Source organism: Jaculus jaculus, chromosome 7 (assembly GCF_020740685.1).
Source record: "Jaculus jaculus isolate mJacJac1 chromosome 7, mJacJac1.mat.Y.cur, whole genome shotgun sequence".
In the NCBI taxonomy this organism is placed as follows: domain Eukaryota; kingdom Metazoa; phylum Chordata; class Mammalia; order Rodentia; family Dipodidae; genus Jaculus; species Jaculus jaculus.
The window spans coordinates 145,423,514-145,440,364 of NC_059108.1; the positions used below are offsets into that span (position 1 = coordinate 145,423,514).

At 49.2% G+C, this 16,851-nt stretch overlaps 1 protein-coding gene across 1 annotated transcript in view; it reads left to right on the plus strand.

Annotated features, from left to right (window-relative positions):
* Dpf3 (double PHD fingers 3) overlaps positions 1–16,851 on the plus strand; it is a 359,744-nt gene that overhangs the window by 243,982 nt on the left and 98,911 nt on the right. Inside the window, exon 7 of the mRNA XM_004649423.3 lies at positions 15,445–15,582. Coding sequence (XP_004649480.1) covers positions 15,445–15,582 — 138 coding nt within the window. The remainder of the gene's footprint in view (positions 1–15,444; positions 15,583–16,851) is intronic.

Below are 16,851 nucleotides of genomic sequence, written 5' to 3' on the forward strand. Positions count from 1 at the left end.
GTGGGACGGATCACTGGGGTCTATTTGTTCTGGTAAAGCTTGGCTCAGGTATGGAACTCCTGTCATGCCATGGACACAGGCGGTAGTGTCTTTGCAGGGCTAGAAGACGCTTAGGTTTCTCTGATCCATAGCCTCAGAGCGTCTTGCCTCTGCTTCCTTTGCCCTGTTGCATACCCTGCCGCCTGGCCCTTACGTACTCTCCCTTGTCTTACCCACCCCTTCCAAGCTCACCACCAAAGCCATCTGGTCTTGGGTCATGACCCATGTCCTCTGGGCTCATTTTCCTACCACAGGAGCCTTCCTCTCACTGATTGTCACATGTTACAAACTTTATGAGAAATAAGGGTGACTAATCATAGGTCAGGTACTAACATTCAAAGAGGTTCTTTTTCTTTTTTGGAGGTAGGGTTTCACGCTAGCCCAGGCTGACCTGGAATTCACTATGAAGTCTCAGGGTGGCCTCGAACTCACAGTGATCCTCCTACCTCTGCCTCCCTAGTGTTGGAATTAAAGACATACACCACCACACCCAGCCCCAGTTCTTTTTTTCTTTTTTCTTTCTTTCTTTATTTGACAGAGAAAGAGGGAGAGAGGGAGAGAGAGAGAATGGGTGCACCAGGGCCTCTAGTCACTGCAGACAGACTCCAGATACGTGCGCCCCCTTGTGCATCTGGCTAATGTGGGTCCTGGGGAATTGAACCTGGGTCCTTTGGCTTTGCAAGCAAATGCCTTAACTACTAAGCCATCCCTCCAACCCTCTTTATTTTATGTTATTTTGGTTTTTCGAGGTAGGGTCTCACTCTGGTGCAGGCTGACCTGGAATTCACTATGTAGTCTCAGGGTGGCCTCGAACTCACAGAGATCCTCTTACCTCTGCCTCCTGAGTGCTGGGATTAAAGGCGTGCGCCACCACACGTGGCTCCCTCTTTTAATTTTTAATGGTAATGTTTCCTATGGAGATAGTATTTATTTATGCAGAAAAAAACCAGAAACTACAAGTATGCAAAGAAGGAAAAATTACGAATCACCTGTAAGCTTAGTCCTCAGCAAGAACTCACGCTCTGCCAGACTCATCCCTTCCCTCCTCTTCCGTCCCCCTCTTTATTTATTTATTTTTTTGAGGTCTCACTCTATCACAGCTTGACTTAGAACTCATTCTGTAGCCCCAGGCTGGCCTTGAACTCACAGTAGTCCTCCTACCTCAGCTCCCTGAGTGCTGGGATTAAAGGCATACGCCACCATGCCTGGCCACAAATACATTTCTATCCCATCAACTTAGGGCTATGTAGTATTCCGCAGTGTGGACAAACCACAGTTTGTGGTTGTGTTCCAATGTGCGAGATCAATGTTTAGACAGTCTAAAACTTGCTCACTGTTCACACCAACATTGCAGCTGGTTTACTGTTTACTTGAAGCAGGATCATGAGGTCGAAGGGCCTGGAGCCAGTGTCCGTGGGGGTGTGATCCTTGCCAAGTGAGAGAGCCGGAAAAAGTGGTTGTGGAGTGAGACATCTGAGGTCACCTTGTAGCTCTGCTAATTCCCATGTGGGACTTGAAGAAGATCATTTGTTGGGCTGGAGAGATGGCTCAGCAGTTAAGGCACTTGCCTGCAGAGCCTAATGACTGAGTTCCATTCCCCTAGGCCCACGTAAAGCCAGATGCACAAAGTGATGCATGAATCTGGAGTTCGTTTGCAGCAGCTGGAGGTCCTGGCACACCCATTCTCTCTCTGCTTGCAAATAAATAAATAAAAATATTAAAATAAGAAAAAAAAAAGAAGGTGACTTGCTGCTGGGCATCTGGGGTTCTCTGTGTGCAGCAGAGAGGGCACCTGGCTGGGGAAGAAAACGGCAGGGACAAAGGGTCGCACATGTTAAGGACTGTCTGTTCCAACATTGCTGCTTCCTTCTTCCCTCATTTCCAGCATCCCTGCCGAGGTCAGGCCTGTCGCGCAAGGAGGCATTTAACTGAGCAGACAGTGGGTGGAATAGGGATGGGAGGAGTGGTCAGAGGGTGGTCAAGGAGGGTTCCAGGCAGAGCTAGGCGAGCGCAGATTGAACTGATTTGTGTCTTCGGGGATGGAAAGGTCTGTGTAGGGCTGGGAGGTGAGGTCGTATGAATAAGGGCTAAACTTTCTGACTTAGGTTACGGGTCTAGATGAGTTCTTTCCCCCTCACAGAAGGACCGCGAGATACAAACTGCTGTCATCTTCATCTTGCAGATAAGGAATGGGAGGAAAGGAGGTTAATTAACTTTCCTGGGGGTCACTCTGTGAATCAGTGGTCGAGGTGGAATTTGATTCCAGTCACTGCCGTTCTCCTACCCCCTTCCACCCCCAGCAGCCGCTGGCCCCTTTCTTTGAGGACCTCACACATACCTTCACCAAACTCCCTCTCACACCAAGAGCCCAGTTTGTGGCTCTCTTCTCAAGCTGGTTTCTGTATTTTTCCGAAGCAGAGGGCCACATCATAGGCCACCGGCACCCTACTCTCTACTGGGTGATCCTGAGCCCTTGAAGAAATGGCTAGAGAAGGGAACATGGGGTTTCGATTCAGGACTGGAGGCGAACACCTTTGGCAGCAGATGGGGTACTGCAACCCAGGGCTAGGGTAAGCCAAAGACTGTGGGACGCCTGACCGGGCTGCCCAGTGGATGGCTGTGCAGCACTGGTGAAGCACGTCGGCCTGGAGATACGTCTGGAAAAGCTCATCTGTAGGGTTGCAGAGCCAGCGGGAGCCACTGTTTTGGCACCCATGCTATCTGCCAGAACCACCACTCTGCACTTAACACGCCTGAACTCATGCAACTTTCAGTGCGACTCTGATGTACAAACTATCACGATCTCCATTTTACTGACAACGAAACCGAGGCTAAGATCATGTCCGTGGCCCCAGGAAACACAGCAAATTGCCAGCATTTTGCTACCCTGTTTCTCAGCAGGGCAGGAAATAGCCCCGCTAACATATTTAATGCTTTGGTTTTGGGGCTCTGTACATTTATTTCTCTGCTGGGGATCCAGAGGCAGATTATGTAATATTTTGAAATGCAAGGCTTGTTTCGTCTCTCTCTCTTTCTCCTTCTTGTTATTAACTGGGAACCATGTTCATGTTAGTTCCAATGGGCAGGTCAGCTATAATGTGGTTATAGAAAGTCAGGGCTTGGTGGTATACACGTACCGAGTTCAATACCATTCTGTGTATCCGTTACTTTCTCATTGCTGACACAAAACATCTGACCAGAAGCAGCTTATTGAAGGAAAGGGCTTATCTTGGCTTATAGTTTCGAGAGTAAGTGTCCATTATGGCTGGGAAAGCATGACAGGAGCAGACAGCCAGTGTCACATCTTCACACCACCAACTGGGGACTAAGTATTCAAACATGTGAGTCTATGGGGGACATTTTACATCCAAACCACTACACCCTGTCAAAAGTAACAAAGCAAGCCAAGACATGATACCTCACAATGTCCCCAGCCTCTGTGTTTCTTTTTTCTTTTTTAAAAAACATTTTTGTTTATTTATTTGCAAGCAGAGAGAAAGAACAAGCAAGAGGGAATGGGCATTGCCACTGCAAATGAATTCCAGAGGCATATGCCACCTTGTGCATTTGGCTTTATGTAGCTCTTGGCAAATCAAACCCTGGGCTGGTAGGCTTTAAAAGCAAGTGCATCTAACTGCTGAGCCATCACCCCAGCCCTATTTTTTTTTAAGAAATATTATTTATTTGAAGAGAGAGAGGCAGAACAAACTCCAGATACATGTGTAATTTTGTGCATCTGGCTTTATGTGGGTACTGGGTAATTGAACCTGGGCTGTCAGGCTTTGCAAGCAAGTGCCTTCAGCCCCCAGCCTCTGTGTTTCCATCCAAAGCAGTCACATACAATAAGCGCCAAGGGTGCTTTCATGGTACCGCAGGAAAGCGGCTGCAGGCTTTACTGGGTGGGTGCCGAGAGGGATGTCGTCAAGCCCGTGCAGATCCTGTGGCTGGGAGCCTACATCCTTTCTTCTGCCCTAGTTGAAGGCGCGCTGGACTCAGTAGCTACACCGAGAAAGCAGAGCCACGAGGTCCCTGCAGGGAGGAGACTTAGGGACTATCTGGTCGAACCTCCGTATTTTTACAGATGGAGAAATCAGGGCCAGAAAGGCACGCAGTTTGTCCAAGGAAGGTTAATCGCAGAGCTGGGGCCAGACTCCAGATCTCTTAAAGGCAACCAACTCAGCTGGTGTAAGGCATTTGAGGACAGGGTAACGCTAGCCCAGTGGGTGCTGGGGTTCTGGGTTTGCCAAAGAGGAGCGCCTTGTCACTTACGTGGCTGCAAGGCCTGAGCACTGCAGAAGCTGAGGGAGTCTTGAAGCCAGGACTTGTCCCCATCTGAGCCCTATGGAGCCATCATTTGCTCTCAAGTAAAGCCTGGGTATTGAAAATGGTCCTAGGGATGAACAAACGGGCCCTGAGAGGGTGAGCCTGAGCTGGTGGCTTTTGCACTCTCCTCTGGGTTTTATCCCAATCTGAGTTTGTATCTGAGGGCCATGCAGGGCTTTTCTCACTTTGAGCTGCCTCCCACTTGAGGAACCAGTTGTGGGAATTCCTCCAGCCCCAGATGGTGCGGGCTGAGAGGAGAAGAAAGGAGGGCCGCTGTCAAGGCACAGGAGCTCCGAACTCCTGCCAGCCAGGATGGGAGTGCCAAGGAAATCTCTGGGGCTTTGTGGGACATGGTTTCCACTTAGAAGGGCTGAGCAGGAGAGACTTTGATCACGTCATGATTATGGAGGCTCAAATGGGACACAAACATGACAGAGTACACACACTGTGCTTCCCTCCCTCCCTCCCTCCCTCCCTCCCTCCCTCCCTCCCTCCCTCCCTCCCTCCCTCCCTCCCTCCCTTCCTTCCTTCCTTCCTCCTGCAGCTACCTCCTCTGGCCAAACTGCCAGAAACATGAACAGTCACGAGCGAAGCAGGCCCTGGAGGTCAGCCTCAAGCACTGGGGGTGTGGAGGGCAGGAGTGACAAGCAGGGACCACCCAGTTCATCTTCCAGCTGTGTGCTCAAAGGCACACAGATCCGAGTTCAAATACTAGCTCTATCATTCAGGGAGTGGCTTCATCTCCCTTAGACTCAGGCTTCTCATCTGTCAAATGGGGTCTGTGCCTTATGACCGAATGAGGCTGTGGATTGAGATTCAAGGCTGTCTGATTGTAGCCATGATGCTCCTAAGGTGCCAGCAGGTATAGGTGCTGTGATCTGTGTCCCAGCAGAGGGAACTGAGCTGCAGAGAGAAGGGGGAGGGGGTGCGGTTCTCAGGGCTGTAACATGGGCAGAGGTGAGAATGCCATGTGGCTGGTGGCTCCCAAGGCCCAGGCTTTGTCTCCGGGACACTCATCCTGTAATTGCTTTCTGTCGCTGCTTTCCATCTCTGGGAACCACTGGCTCAGATACCCACTGCGTGCTCCAAGTTGGGCTGATGAAAATGTGCCAGAGTCATTAAGTTATCAGTAGGGAAGGCGGCCGCTTCTCCCCGGCAGGAAGGATTCTGCTGTCTGCTGCAGCCGGCTTTGTTCACACAAACTGCCAGAGGTCTCCTCCTCCTCCTCTTCCTGGTCTACCTCCTGCTTCCCACCTGGCCCCAGACAAGGAACAAGCAGGGCTAAGGGGTCTAAGGGCATGCCGTCAATACTCTGAGGCCACACTGATGGCATTTGTAACTCCAGTCAGGAGGTCCTGCATGGAGAGCCCAGCTCTGGACCAGGATGTGGGCAAATGCTATTTCTGCAGCGTGACAGATGGATCTGCCCCAGGGGGAAGGAGAGAGAGAGGGAGGCAAGCTGGACTTCCCTTGTTGCCATTGCTCTCCACACACACTGTGCCAGGAACACAAAATCCAGGTGCTTGCTTGCCAAGGTGAAAAGAAGGACCTTAGGCTGCACACAGACAGAGCTGACTGGTCCTTGGGGTGATGGCTTCAGAGGTGCGTGACGCAGAGTATGCCCTGGGGAAGGAGACTGGGATGGGAAGATGGGGACACAGCCTTCCTCTCTGCATGCTTCAGCAGTCTTGGGGCTCAGTCTGATTCCCTGTGACAGATAGTTCCAGTGTGAGATTGCTGACATGATAAAAGGGGAGCAGATGGTTTCACTTTATTTTCAGACCCCTACATTTTCTTTTTCGTCCTAACCCGTCACCTCAGACTTCAGAGAGAAATGACTAGTCCCCCCCGACCCCCAGCCTTTTGGGGGTTTATTCTTTTTGCTGAGCCCCACAGTGGGGAATGACGATAGCTGAAGCTGGCTGAGATGTACCATGAGCCAGGCCGTGGGCTTTTATTTTTATTTTAGAGAGGATGAGTGAGAGAGAAACAGAAGGAGAGAGAGAGAGCGAGAGAGAGGGAGGGAGGGAGGGAGAGAGAGAATTGGCACACCAGGGCCTCAGCCACTGAAATCAAACTCCAGATTCTTGTACCACCTAGTGGGCATGTGCAACTTTGCACATGCCTCACCTTTGTGCGTCTGGCTTATATGGGATCTGGAGAGCCAAACATGGGTCCTTAAGTGCCTTAACCTCTAAGCCGTCTCTCCAGCCCCAGACTGTGTTTTAAGTCATAATCAGCCCTATGTTGACCACGAGGACATGCATCAGTTTACCCTAGATCACATAGGTAGTCAGCAATACAGGTAGTCATACGTAGCAGTAAAACCAGAGCTGGAACCCGACCCATGTAGGTAATGACTACCTACATACCCGCCATTGTGCCTTCCTCCCTAAGGATAAGGTTGACTCAGACCAGAGCAGTTGATGGACCTAGAACAGTGACTGCTAGGTGGCCAGTGAACTGAGCTAGACTTCAAGATTAACTAGCAGGGAATTTGACTCCTGACCAGGAGCTGCTTGGGACCTAGGGTCACCCTGGTGGTTTTCATGGGACCAGTTGGAATAATTTAGTCCCATATCTCCACTCCCAGTACCAACACACACACACACACACACACACACACACACACACACACACACACTTTTTTTTTGGTTTTTTGAGGTAGGGTCTCACTCGAGCCCAGGCTGACTTGGATGGAATTCACTATGGAGTCTCAGGGTGGCCTTGAACTCACTGTGATCCTCCTACCTCTGCCTCCTGAGTGCTGGGATTAAAGGCGTGCGCCACCATGCCTGGATACCAACATATTTTCAATGGATTCCAATGCCAAATAAAAATCCAGGGCCCCAAGAGCCGGGCATGGTGGTGCATGCCTTTAATCCCAGAACTTGGGAGGCAGAGGTAGGAGGATCGTGGTGAGTTCAAGGCCTTCCTGAGACTCCATAGTGAATTCCAAGTCAGCCTGGGCTTGAGTGAGATCCTACCTTGGAAAACCAAAAAATAAAAAAAAAAAACATAAAAGATAAAATAAAAATAAAATTCTATGGCTCCTTGATGAGCCCATAGGAAGCATTTCAACATGATGGCCACAGAACATGAGACCAAGTGTGAGGCCTTTCCAAACACAGTACCGTCTGAATGCCCAGGTCACATGCCTGTGAAGCTGGCCCCTAGTGTTTGCAGCGACAGAAGATAGAACCCAAACACCAGTTAAGGCAGGATTTCCAGAATATTTCTTTCTGTCAGAATGTAGCAGTCTGCTTCTAATACAATTCTACCAACATACATCATGAAGCCTTGACTCCCCCCTCTCAACAGTGATGATGAAGTTGGTCTAAAGACTAGGTCTTGGGGTTGGAAGCTTTGTTTTGAGGTCAGTACCTGCTCCATTAACTCGGGCTCCTCCTAACCTTGCTTTCCCAACTGCCCTCCTGCCGCCATGACTTTAGCCTGTGACATGCTCACACATTCGCCTGGGCAAAACACCATACCCACTGGCTCTCCTTAGTCCTGATGGCTGCCTCCTCCTCACAAATCACGCTGGAGGAACAGTCCATGGCCTTCCTGGCGTCCTCAGTTGCGGGAGCACCGTGGCCCACTGCGGGATTCTCTGCTTGTTGAAGTGGCCTTCTAATCGTCACCCCCGCTGGTCCCTTTTTCCATCCCCGCCCCATTTTGTCCCTTCTTAGGCTTCTCACGTGATCGTGGCTCTACCTCTGTGCCAGAGTGCGCACATCTTTAAGTGTTGTTGTGTGTGGGCACACGTGTGTGCAAGAGCACACGTGTGTGGAGGGGATGGCTTCCTCATCTGCTCACTGCCTTTAGTTTACGGTCTGTCATTGGAACCCAGGCCTTGTTAATTCAGCTAACCTAGCTAGACAGCTTGCCCCAGTGATGATCCCGTCTTCTCCTCCCAGTGCTGGGGTCACAAGTGGCCTCCTAAGGATACGAACTTGGCTTCTCGCTCTTGCACGATGCACACTTTATGCACCGAGTCATCTTACCAGCCCAAGTCCACTTATTTCTAAAACGAGGGGGAGGTTGCCTTGGGCATGTTTACGCACCTGGCACGTGGTCAACGTTTTGGAGCTGGTGGCAGGAGCTGTGGCTGGGGGCATCATTGTTTCTCCTGTCATGAAGCCCCCTTTTTTTGGGGTACGTTGCTCACTCTTATGTGAGTGAGTCTTTCTTTTATTTTCTTCTGGGTTTTTCAAGGTAGGGTCTCGTGCTAGCCTGGGCTGACCTGGAATCCACTATGTAGTCTCGGGCTGATCTCAACCTCAGTGGCAGTCCTCTTACCTCAGCCTCCTGAGAGAGCCGGGATTAAAGGTGTGCGCCCCCCACGCCCACGAGTCTTTCTTAACAAATTAAAGAAATCCATTTCTCTTTCTCCATGCGTCTCTTACTATCTTGGGGTTTTCTGGGTTCCAACCTATGGATACCCTTTCAGGTCTCTCTCCATTTCCACCTCTGGCATGTCTCTCCACACCCATTGTTTCCAGTGCCAACCTGCCAATACCACAAATCCACATCACATCTCTCTCCCAAACTCCAGGAGTTTAAAGGCAACCCAGACATATCTCATCTGTTTCTTTGAAACTTGATTTCTCTCCTGCATCCTTCTCACCAGTTGCCCAAGTCAGGAACCCGCACTTCCTCCTGACTCCCCTCAGTTACAAGTCACGCCCCGTTCCCATCACTGGTCCTCCAGTGCACGTGAACGAGCAGAGCCTGCCTCCCAGGCTGCAGGCAGGGGACACGTGGACTGCGGCTCAAGCAGTCCTAGGAAGGTAAAAAGCAGGGTCTTGATTTTGACTGGCAAGACCTCCCTGCGGGAGGACATTAGAGCTAAGATCTGAGGATGGCTAGCTGTTCATCAGGCACACTGGGGATGGAGACATACTAGGCAGAGGGACAAAAGCTCTGTGGTAGGGAGCAAACTGCTCAGGAAATAAAAAGGCCAGTGAGCAGGAGGACAAGGGGGAGGTAGGGCCAGGTGTCAAATGAAGCCAGGCTGGGTAAGGAATACCTAGAAAGCATATGATCCATACGATTCCCCTTGCTTTCTTTTCTTTTCTCTTTTTTTTGTTTTTTTGAGGTAGGGTCTCACTCTGGGCCAGGCTGACCTGGAATTCACTATGGAGTCTCAGGGTGGTCTTGAACTCATGGCGATCCTCCTACCTCTGCCTCCCGGGTGCTGGGGTTAAAGGCGTGCGCCACCACACCTGGCTCCCCTTGCTTTCTTACACCCCTGTCTGTGAGATTATTTCTTCCTGTCCTTTCCATCTGTAAGTCCTCATTGTTCTATACACAGATAAGGCGAGTAGCCTCTTACTACCTTCCCGTTTGTCTTTTGCCCTGTCTTTGTAAGTGATAGCTAACATCTGAGCCGGATTCCATTGATCCTGTTGATACCAACCCTCCCTGAGACCCCATTGTCATGATAAAGTCCAGTCTAGTGACCTTTCTTATTAGCTCCCTTTATACCTGTCCTAACCTCTTTCCTCTAGTTTTCTCAAAAATTCCCCCCCACCCCACCGTGTCCCTGTGTTACTGTGTGGGCATGCTCTGGAGCCCTGGACGCCCTGACCTCCTTGACCTGTGGTTAACATTTTGCTCATCTCATGTGCTCTTGTGTTGGGGTTCCTATCTTGGGAGGCCATGTCCTCAAGCTCAAGCCATCTGACAGGCCCTTCTGTGTTGTATGCTGCTCACACCTTCACCCACTTCCTTTATAGGTGTGTCTCCTCTGCTAGACAGAGAACTCCAGAGCCTGGGACCTCTTGTCGCCATCCTTCTGGTGGCACCTGTCAGATGTTTAATAAATTGAAGTTCTAGCGATGAAAGATTGGCTTGCTTCAAATAGGCTTTGTTCCAGGATGCACCACCCAGAGGTTCTTCATAAAGGTGCTTGTTGCTCAGGATCTCCCTGTGTTACATGTCTGGGTCCTCCAAGGACCACCCCTGGGTCTCAGTGTCACCTCCCTCCACCCACCAACCCCTGTGGTTCCTTTCCGCCCTGGGGGCTGCCACGCATCGGTTTCCCAGGGGCGTCCAGGCAACTGAGGAGCAGGGACTTGAGCAGCCGTGAGTGCGACGGGAAGAAACATCCAGGACACGGCTTTAGAGATCAGCTTGTTTGTCAGGGGAATGGGGTTATAAGCCTTTGTGAAAGAGGGGGAAGAGATACAGGTGGGTATGGCTCAGGGGGGATTGGTTAGTACAGAGGTCCTGCTGATGCCTAATTAGCATGTAGGGACTTTCCGGGTGAGCAGAAAAGGGTCACATGGTCTAAGTAGCAGCGGGAAAAGGCATAGGGTATTGGTCGTAGGGGGATTGGCTGTGCCAAGGCTGCTGGCCGATACCTCACTAACATATAGGGACTTCCGGGCAAGCGGCAAGAAGTCACAAGGATTCTGGGGAAAGCAAAACCTAACTCTTATCGGGGTGTCCGGGCGCCCCAGGCTGGGGGGAGGGAGTGGCCTCCCTCTTGCTGGTCTTGAGGTGAGCTGTAGGCTTGCTGCATCCTCTGTGGGGAGGGAGCCTGCTGGCATGGAGGGGAGATTATCGGGGTCCAGGCCTGCTGCAACCTCCAGGGTCCGGGGCACTTAGTCAGGCCTGACAGCCCAGGCCTGCTTAAGCCTCTGGTGGGGCCTTCAGCCATGCCTGGCAAACCCCTCCGGCCTCTCACCTACCACTCGGGGGGCAGGTGGATGCAGGGTGAGCAGAGTCGGGCCTTCTGGAGGGTTAGTGAGCAGCTCCTGGGCACCCCAGTCTGCTCTAGCTGAGTCTCGTGCCTAGAGTTCTTGATTCAGCAAGGCTGGGCCGGGGCCTGAGAAGTTGCTTCTGTCACAAGTTCCCAGGCCACCCTGTGGGTGCCAATCTGGAGACTGTCTGTTCTAGTGGAAGAAGGTGCTTGAAAGGTTACTATTCTCTGTGGTGTTGGGGAAGGAGACAGTTGGAGCGTTTCTGTGTGTGCAGCTTTAGCCTTGGGGGCTTTAAGAAGCATTAGGATATTAGTGTGGATAGCTGGGCTCACCTTTCCCCCTGACTCTTGGCTTTCCTGTAGGTGTTTCTGTATCCATTTATCAGCCACTCAGCAAATATGTTTTGTAGTATGTGCGTGGCAACCAGACGAGGGGCGACTGTTGATGTCAAGATGAAATCAGTAAGAAAACACCCTTAAGGGAGACTCGCCAGTGCAGACCTAACCAGGACTCAAGGAGTCCCCTGAAGGGTAGTGAGTTCTCCATCCCTGGAGTCCCAGGACACAGACTTCTGGACTATGCATGGGAGTAAAACCCTTGGAAAGATGGTTAGACTAATTGTTAAGATCCTGAAATCCTGTGATTAAGGAAAAGAGCCCCGGTTGGGGTAGCGAATGGCACAAATGCCTTGCTGTGCAGTTTGTCATGGGTGATTATGCGGAGGGCCCAGGCTGCCTGGTATAAATACTGATACCGCTATCGCTCTTGATTGACGTATGTCCCTCGTCAGCAGTGAGCTTGGTGGCTGAGTGGATTCATATCCAGTGACCCTGCAATGTGCTGCTTATTGACCTCAGATCACTTAAAAGGTTAAATGGAAAAAGCCACAAGCAGGCCAACAACGTACCTCAGGGGCCTCTTTGGGTCCAGCTTCCGGAGTCACATGAAACTGAGATGCATGGAACCATGTAACTTTATATTTTGCAACATTTATGAGAGGGAAGAAAGGGGAAGCGAGAGATGGAGTTCCAGCCTTAAATTCATAGTTTCTAGATCACCATCTTGAATTTCAAACACTTCCCTTATCAAGGAAGTTAAATCAATCATCAGATCTCATGGTATACAACAAGGATCGGAGTTCCTCTTTCAAAGTCCAACCTGAGATGTGACATCCAATACCATGTATTAAAATCTATTATTTGCTGGGAACTGAGTGAGATGCTTTACAAATACTATTTATAATCATTTAAATTAACCTTCAAGGTAAACATTATCCTCATTTTCAGAAGAAAAATAAAAAAGAGAGATTACATGTGTCATCCAACTTCACATAGAAAAACATTCCTTTTTGGAACTTGGCGGAATCATAAAGTTGAATCCTGATATAGTCCAAAATTATAGATTTAGATCATGTCTGAGTACCGGTGCAGTACTAGCAAAGTGAACGCAACAATATGTCAAATGATATCTCAAATGTATCAAATGCTCTAGGAATGCAAGAATGGTTCAATAGTGTGAACTGCTAGGAAATCAACATGACTCACAGCATCTGTACATTCCAGAGGTGCCCCGCGCTACTGGGTGTTTACAGGACAGTTGATAACATTTGCCTACAATAAAACTCTAAGACGGGGCCAGGCATGGTGGTGCACACCTTTAATCCCAGCACTTAGGAGGCAGAGGTAGAAGGATCACTGTGTGTTCAAGGCTACCCTGAGACTACATAGTGAATTCCTGGTGAGACTGAGATAGAGTGAGACCCTATCTCAGAAAACACAAAAACAAAACTCTAAGATGGGTATAAGAGGAAGTGCTTAAACTGATGAAGGCTAAAACTTAGCTATATGCATCATTTTAAACAGTGAAACCTCTAGATCCAACTTTATGAAAATATGAAATACTTGTATTTTTTTCTGTTTAAAAAATATACTCAGCTGGATGTGGTAGCATATGCCTTTAGTCCCAGCACTCAGGAGGATTGGTGTGAGTTTGAGGCCAGCCTGAGACTACATAGTGAATTCTATGTCAGCCTGGGCTAGAGTGAAACCCTACCTTGTAAAATCAGAAAAAAAAAGAAAAAAAATTTTCTGATGATTATTCAAAGTGAATTAAGGTAATAGGAAATTGTTTATATCAATATGGGAAAGAAGAGATAATGTTAACTATTCTTGCTAATGATGGTTTTAAAAAATGATAACAGGGCTGGAGGGGTTGCTTAATGGCTAAGGCATTTGCCTGCAAAGCCAAAGGACCCAGGTTTGATTCCCAGGACCCATGTCAGCCAGATGCACAAGGGGGCACATGTGTCTGGAGTTCGTTTGCAGTGGCTGGAGGCCCTGATGCACCCATTCTCTCTCTCTGTCAAATCAATCAATCAATAAATAAAAATATTAAAAAATATAATAAGCTGAGCTTTTTTTGTTTTAAAGGCTATGTTTTTTGTTTTATTTTTTATTTTTATTTTTTTGGTTTTTTCGAGGTAGGGTCTCACTCTGGCCCAGGCTGACCTAGAATTCACTATGGAGTCTCAGGGTGGCCTCCAACTCATGGCAATCCTCCCACCTCTGCCTCCTGAGTGCTGGGATTAAAGGCATGAGCCACCACGCCCAGCTTTGTTTTTTGTTTTATTAAGTTGAAACTTTGTATAGATACATCAATTGTGGTACCATCATTTCCCTCCTTCCTGCCCCACTCCACTGCTAAGAAACCAACGGAGACAGTGAAGACAGAGGAATACCCATTGCATTTGGCTAAATGGATCTTTTACCACAACTGCATTTTTGTATCTGTTTTCTTCCAAATGTGCATTTATGTGTTCCGCCATGAGATTATATATCTCTTATCATATTTGATGGCAAAATAAACTATAAATCACTTAGCTGAATTTAAAAAAGAAAGAAAGAAAACCATGAGTCTGAGGCATCCACCGTGGAAAGTGCAAGCTTGTGACCTTAAAGCCAAAGGACCCAGCCTCAAAAACAACAAAAAAAGATATTTATTTATTTGCAAGGAGAGAGAGAGAGGGGAAGGGAGGGAGGGAGAGAGGGAGAGAGAGAGAGAGAGAGAGAGAGAGAGAGAGAGAGAGAGAGAGAGAGAGAGAGAGAGAATATGAGAATGGGCATGCCAGGGGCATCTAGCCACTTGCAAGTGAACTCCAGACACAAGCGCCCCTTTGTGAATCTGGCTTTATGTGGGTCCTGGGGAATTGAACCCCGGTCGTTAGGCCTTGCAGGCAAGCGCCTTAACTGCTGAGCCATCTCTCCAGTCCCTTATCAGTGTTTGAGCAGAGAGAACACACCCGACTTCTGAAGTCACTTCCCTCCATTAGCTCCAAGTCCCTACATGTTCCCTTCTTCCTTTTTTCCTTTCCTGTCGCTGTTTTCTATGAGCGAAGAGCGCGTTTCTCAGGCGTCTGTACAACTGGGTGGTGCATGGGAGACTCCATAGAAAACTTCTCTACTTCACCTAGAGGCGGCCAGAAGGCAGTGGACGGGGCACAGCAGAAGAGTCCAGGAGACCTGGCTTCTGGTGGCCCTGCCCTGCTGCTGCGTGTCCCTAGGCAAGTCACTCAGCACTGGTGGGCCTCAGGTGCCTCATTGATGCCTTGGGATGTTGGACTGGATGGTTTTGCAGTGACCTTTCGATTCAGTTCTGCTGACAGTTCTCTTCCCAGGCATGCCCAGCACTGTTCTAAGCGCTCTGTATAGGTCTGGGTGTATAGCTTGGTGGTGGAGCATTGGTGCAGTATGTGAGAGGCCATCTGTTCAACACCCAGCATGTACGTGCACACACACACACACACACACACACACACACACACACACACGTGCTTGTGTAAGGATTAATGAGATAAATGCGATTTTCATTCCCTGAAGCACAATCATTTCTTCAGTGACTTGCCCAGGGTCTCACAGGCAGAATGGTGTCATGTTGACACAGCTCTTAACCTCTATGCTCCTTTTGTTTAAAAACACTTTTTGTATTTAATTTAATTAATTTATTTGAGAGAGACCGAGAGGCAAATGAGAGGGAGGGAGGGGTAGGGAAGAGAGAGAGAGAGAGAGAAAGAGAGAGATAATGGGCTTACCAGGGCCCCCAGCTGCTGCAAACGAACTCCAGACGCATGTGCCATGTTGTGCATCTGGCTTATGTGGGTCCTGGGGAATTGAACCTGGGTCCTTCGGCTTTGCAGGCAAGTGCCTTAACCACTAAGCCATCTCTCCAGTCCCGTGCTCTTTTTTTTTTTTTTTTTAATAGTTTTTGTTGATATGAACTATGCTGTCATACTGGTAGTGGTCTGGGGATGGGAAATTGAGAGAATGCCAGGAGTTATTGACCTCGGCCTTCCCCCTTCTTCTCTTTTCCTCTCTAGTCTGTGGCAAGCGTTACAAGAACCGGCCGGGACTCAGCTACCACTATGCCCACACCCACCTGGCCAGCGAGGAGGGGGACGAAGCCCAAGACCAGGAGACCCGATCCCCGCCGAACCACAGAAATGAGAACCACAGACGTGAGTCCCCACTTGCTAGGTTGGGGCCTAGGGCTGGGGCAGGCAGGGTGGGGGGCTTCCTTTTCTACCTCTGGCATCTCCCAGCGGTGACAGGTGATGAGGGTCAGTGTCCTGGGTCAGCCGCCACACCTACAGCCAAGCTGAGCTCAGGGACGCTGCCAGGGCTTGCACAGCCTGCTCTGCCCCCAGGTGGAGGGAGGGTGGTCAGTGAGTGCCCAGCAGGAGGAGGGGTCTCACCTGCCCTTTTCCCTCAGCACTGGTCATCTTGATGTCTGTGTGGCCATGTTGAGCCTCTCTGTATATTCTTTTTTAAAATTTGTCTTTTATTTGTTTATTTATTTGCGAGGAGAGAGAGAGAGACAAAGAGAGAAAAGGGAGACAGACAGAGAGGATGGGCGTGCCAGAGCTTCCAGCCTCTGTCAATGGACTCCAGATGCATGCACCACCATGTAATCTGGCTTTACATGGGTACTGGGGAATCAAACTCAGGTTGTTAGGCTTTGCAGGCAACCACTGAGCGATCTCTCCAGCCCTGCATACGTGTGTGTGTATATATATATATATACATACACACACACACACACATATATATATACATACATATATATAAAATATTTGTTTTGTTTTGTTTTTTGAGGGAGGGTCTCGCTCTAGCCCAGGATGACCTGGAATTCACTATGGAGTCTCAGGGTGGCCTTGAACTCACTGTGATCCTCCTACCTCTGCCTCCCAAGTGCTGGGATTAAAGGCATGCACCACCATACCCAGCCATGTTCTTTTTTTTTTTTTTTTTTTTTTTTAACCTGACACCTAATGTTTGCTGATTGATTACTGTGGCTTTGCTGCAGGGGGTCATGAGTCTCTGTACAGGGCACTCCTGCCTTTGAGGTAGTGCCTGGAGTGCCAAGATCTTTGCTGGCACCCTTAAGGAGGAAATTTTCATGTGTCACTTGGGATGACCATTGGCTCTGAAGATCTGAAAATGACCCTGAAGAGTTGTGTTTCTCTTTGTGCTCTTTCTCCTTCTTCCACTTCCAATTATGAACCAGGGAATCAAGAGAGGCTTCCCATTTGCCATGTGACCTGCCTCTGCACCATCAGCCATTATGGTCTATGGGCCGAACCAAACCTCAAAGTGGGATGCAATCGTAGGATCTTTTGAGCTTGTTTCCAAATAGGGCCGATGCCGAGATCACTTGGTGGGAAATATTTATGGATCTGTGATATGGTGTTCTTTTTTTAAAATATTTTTTATGTTAATTAATTAAT